General features: G+C 40.6%; 1 protein-coding gene across 1 annotated transcript in view; it reads right to left on the reverse strand.

The window, feature by feature from the left end:
• Positions 1 to 4,437, reverse strand: part of COG3 (component of oligomeric golgi complex 3) — a 121,381-nt gene that overhangs the window by 64,335 nt on the left and 52,609 nt on the right. The window contains exon 15 of the mRNA XM_007947816.2: positions 2,104 to 2,228. Coding sequence (XP_007946007.1) covers positions 2,104 to 2,228 — 125 coding nt within the window. The remainder of the gene's footprint in view (positions 1 to 2,103; positions 2,229 to 4,437) is intronic.

Genomic DNA, 4,437 nt, shown 5'->3' on the forward strand with positions numbered 1-4,437 from the left:
AGTCATATGGATATTATCCTATCACTGACAGCATTGTACTTCAGGACAGATCTTGAAACATCCTTTGTGATGATGAATGCCACACTGTTCCTCTTTAAACTGTCTTCCCAGCATAGTAGATCATATGGTTGTCTGATTCAAAATGGCCAAAACCAGTTCATTTCAGCTCACAAATGCAGAGGATATCAATCTTTATGTGTTCCATTTCATTTTGACAACTTCCAATTTTCCTAGATTCATGCTTCGTACATTCCAAGTTTTGATTATTAATGGATGTTTGCAGCTGTTTCTCCTCCACTGTACAAGTTTCTAAATCCCAGCCTAGTACCATCATTCAGTACATCTAATGAGAAGCCTGGGAAAGAAGAGATGCCAAATGTCCAAATGTCCATCAGTGCATCTTGAGTCCTACCTTGCTGCAGTGTGTGACTCAAGTCACCACCCATTTTGTGATCTATTGTTAAATCCTAGTCTCTATGCCTGTTTGGGAGCTCAAGTCACCACTCTTAGCTTCCTTGACGGTATGTATGTGAATGTTCTGGGAAAGTTCACTCTATTGCTCCAATTCTGTGTTTGGTTTGTCATTATCTTACCCCAAACCTGGGACAGCAGCCATCATCTGACCCACCAATTTGGGTTCACCAGCCCCTGCAACGTGATTTGGGAGAATCCTCCAGATTTACCCACAGATCTGGGACTTGCCAGCCCGCCACCCTCCCTCACCCCTACATGAGCCGTTTCCTTGGAAGTCTGTGAGTTCTGTGAGACGTTAAGTGAACTACTGAACCCTAAGACAGGAGGGAGATTACTGAGGAGAGAGGAGAAGTTGATGTCAGACATAATGAAGTTGCAGGGCAGTTTGGAAAAGCTGGACATCTTTAACCTCCGCCTCATAAAGACTGGCCTTGTGTTAATCCTTCTAAAAGAAACTATTCAAGCATTCTGGAAGAGATCTTCGCATGAGTAGTAAACCTATCTAAACCTGTAGAGTGATCTGGCTTCAGCCCTTAAAGTCCACAACCAGGCAGAGGGCACTTCTGGTTGAATTTCAAAATCCAGCACAGAGCCCAGCAACCATGTGGTTTAAAACAGATGTAAAGCAGTACTTTAAAACACACGTCAAGCACTCTACTGATCCAATGAAAAAACTGTGCACCTTGACCTGTCTCTAGGACACTGAGCTACAGGTTCTCTCCAGTGTGCGGGATTATACATATCCCTTCAGGCCATGTTCTTAAGAAATAGTGACATCTGAACAATTAATTACATGACTACTGTATTTAATCATTTCTTTCTTCATATACAACTAGAGTTGTGATAAGTGAATTAATAAATACAAAAAAAGAATTAGAACCACTGAATTTTAAAAACTATTTTGGTTCAGGAGCACACCTGAATTTATTTAATAATAAATAAATGTAGACAAACCTCATCTTGCAGGGAACAATAAGCCTGTCATTAAACTGGACTGTTTAAAATAACTGTCACCTAAAATCAATGCACAATCTTAAGTTAGTACTTTAAAAAAATAATAAACTACTACTACTAATTCTAATTTCAAGTTTGAAACATATGTAGTCTTAATACTATTTGTTAAGGATGCTCATTCAAACTGCATGCTACACTGAAATAGCTGCATTCAATACTAAATGTACTTTATACTTATGTGACACAGGACTGACCTATCACTTACCCTTTCTGCAGCTTTTTGCCTCATCTATTAACTAAGGTAGATGAATTAATCAGTAGTTGTAAACTTATTTCTGGTCACAGACTCCTTTGAGATGCAATGAAAGCTATAGCCCTTCTCAGAAAGAACAAACATAAACACACATACAAAATTGTACTCACAATTTCAAAGTGTTCACAGACTCCCCGAAGTCTTAAAATCAATGGTTCCTAAGGGTCTACAGAATTCTCGGGCTGAGAATCTCTAAATTAGATTGGTCTTAAAAGGACCACTCTATCTAAAATCATATCATCCTAAGAAGACCAAACAAAATATTATACCAAGATCTTAAAACAAAATGGAAAAAAAAAGAAAAAATTTTAAGTGAAAGATCAAGCAATTTACAGTAAAGACACAAGAATTTACATACGTACATCTATGCATCTGTATAACTTGGAGAGACAGACAAGAGTTCTTCGAACTGTAGGATACCACATGCCATGAAGATCTGCAGGAGAAATTGTGGTCTGGGGTCTAGGATTGAGGGATTCTGTGGAACCTAAAATCCAAATGGAGAAGACACATTTTATATAGACGGATGTCAAAAATAAACTGAATGGCATCTATAAAATGCTCTCATTAGCTATCAACACAACTGGAGGGCATCAATTTCTTCTAGCCTCACCTTTAATCAAGATCCCATAACAATCTAAATCAGTGACAGGTAAGATTTAACAAAGCAAGTGAGAACACACGTGATATATATACATATATGCAATCCACGCTTATATATATGCTCAACTCAAAGTGCTTTTCCCTAACTGTAGTCAGTTAATCTTTGTGAAATGAATGAAGAGTACACTCATATTATGAAATACCATGCAGCCATTAAAAAAGAAGGCAGATCCACATGTGATCACATGAAAGCAAGTGAGAGCCAGTGAAGGTGGGGGAGTAACAAGAAAACAAAGCACCTATAAACAGAAGATTAGTCAAATCTAGCTGGCCTGACAGCCTGTCCCTCAGGCTTTGAGTCACATCACTAACAGGCCCAGTTAGCATATCCAATTTCCAAGTGACCAAAGATGGTTTCCCCTACAGCTTCAGGCAAGTGTGAGAAGGACCAGGTGGAGGTGCAGTTGAGCAGAAGAGAAACCTTTGTAAAGGAAGCCCAATCACTTCTGGGGTCAAGAGACCAAATTTCAAACGAGCCATGCAAGTGGAGTTAGCACGATATACATTTTGGAGACAAGAAAGGATATTTAAATATGAACTGGGTATTAGAGGAAATTTTAAAAATTTTGTTACTGTGATAAGAAGTTATTTAAGAAATGCCCTTATTTTTTGGATAGGTATAAAGTGGGACTGATATGATTAGCAAAAAAATAAGTAAAGAGAGAGAGTTACTGTCTTAAATCCAGATGGTGGGTATGGGTGGCCATCATTCACAATATCACATCATTCTTTCTACTTGAAATTTTTTTCAATAATAAAATATAATAGCACATCCATGATATACTAAAAAAACCAAACTCAACCGCTATCGAGTCAATTCCACTCATAGCGACCCCTCCTTGGGTTTCCGAGGCACTATCTTTATGGATACTGCCGATACAGATACGCCAAGGAGTCATCCGTAGGGACCCAGGTGAGGAGAGGGAACCCAGGCCACGCCCCAAAAGCAGCAAGGCGGGAAAGCAGGGAGAGGACAGAAAAGGGAAAGGGGACCAGAACAGATCGAAGAGTCAGCCGCAGGGATCCAGGCGAGGAGAGGGAACCCAGGCTATGCCCCACAAGCAGCGAGATGGGAAAGCAGGGAGAGGACAGAAAAGGGAAAGGGGACCAGAACAGATCGAAGAGTCAGCCGCAGGGATCCAGGCGAGGAGAGGGAACCCAGGCTATGCCCCACAAGCAGCGAGATGGGAAAGCAGGGAGAGGACAGAAAAGGCAAAGGGACTGGAACAGATCGAGGAGTCAGCCGCCGGGATCCTGATAAGGGTGGTTGGAGAGGTTTCCAACAGCTAAGGGAGACAAACTTGTCTGTCGGTTTGTCCTACTGTGGGGACGAGTTACTGTGAGTCTTCAGGCTGTGGCACTGCTGTTTCAAACCCAGTGGGATGCAAAAGGTACACAGGTATCAGCCCGGCTTGCAGACCGAGACAGACTAGGAAGAAGGAAGAGGCCATCCACTTCTCAAAGAATTGGCCAGGGAAAACCTTATGAATAACAGAGAAACACTGCCTGATACATTACTGAGCAACTTTATGAATAGTCCAGAAAAACTGTCCAATACAGAAGAGGAAGATGAGTCACTTAGCTTAGAAAGTTCTCAAAGTAGGACTGGGCAAGAGCTGCATTATCAGAGTAAAATGAGCCTTACCCATATGGATAAGGTAAAGCTTTCGAGACCTCCATTTTCTGATGTGGCACCACTCAAATTGAGGAGAAACAGTGGCAAACATCCATTAATAATCGAAACATAAAATGTACGAAATATGAATCTAGGAAAATTGGAAGTTGTCAAAAATTAAATGGAACGCATAAAGATTGATATCCTAGGCATTAGTGAGCTGAAATGGACTAGTTTTGGCCATTTTGAATCAGACAACCATGTGATCTACTATGCTGGGAACGACAGTTTAAAGAGGAATGGCGTAGCATTCATTATCACAAAGGATATTTCAAGATCTGTCCTGAAGTACAATGCTGTCAGTGATAGGATAATATCCATATGCCTACAAGGAAGACCAGTTAATACAACTATTATT

This window comes from Orycteropus afer, unplaced genomic scaffold (assembly GCF_000298275.1).
Source record: "Orycteropus afer afer isolate SDZICR_OR568_19922 unplaced genomic scaffold, OryAfe1.0 scaffold00194, whole genome shotgun sequence".
Classification (NCBI taxonomy): Eukaryota; Metazoa; Chordata; class Mammalia; order Tubulidentata; family Orycteropodidae; genus Orycteropus; species Orycteropus afer.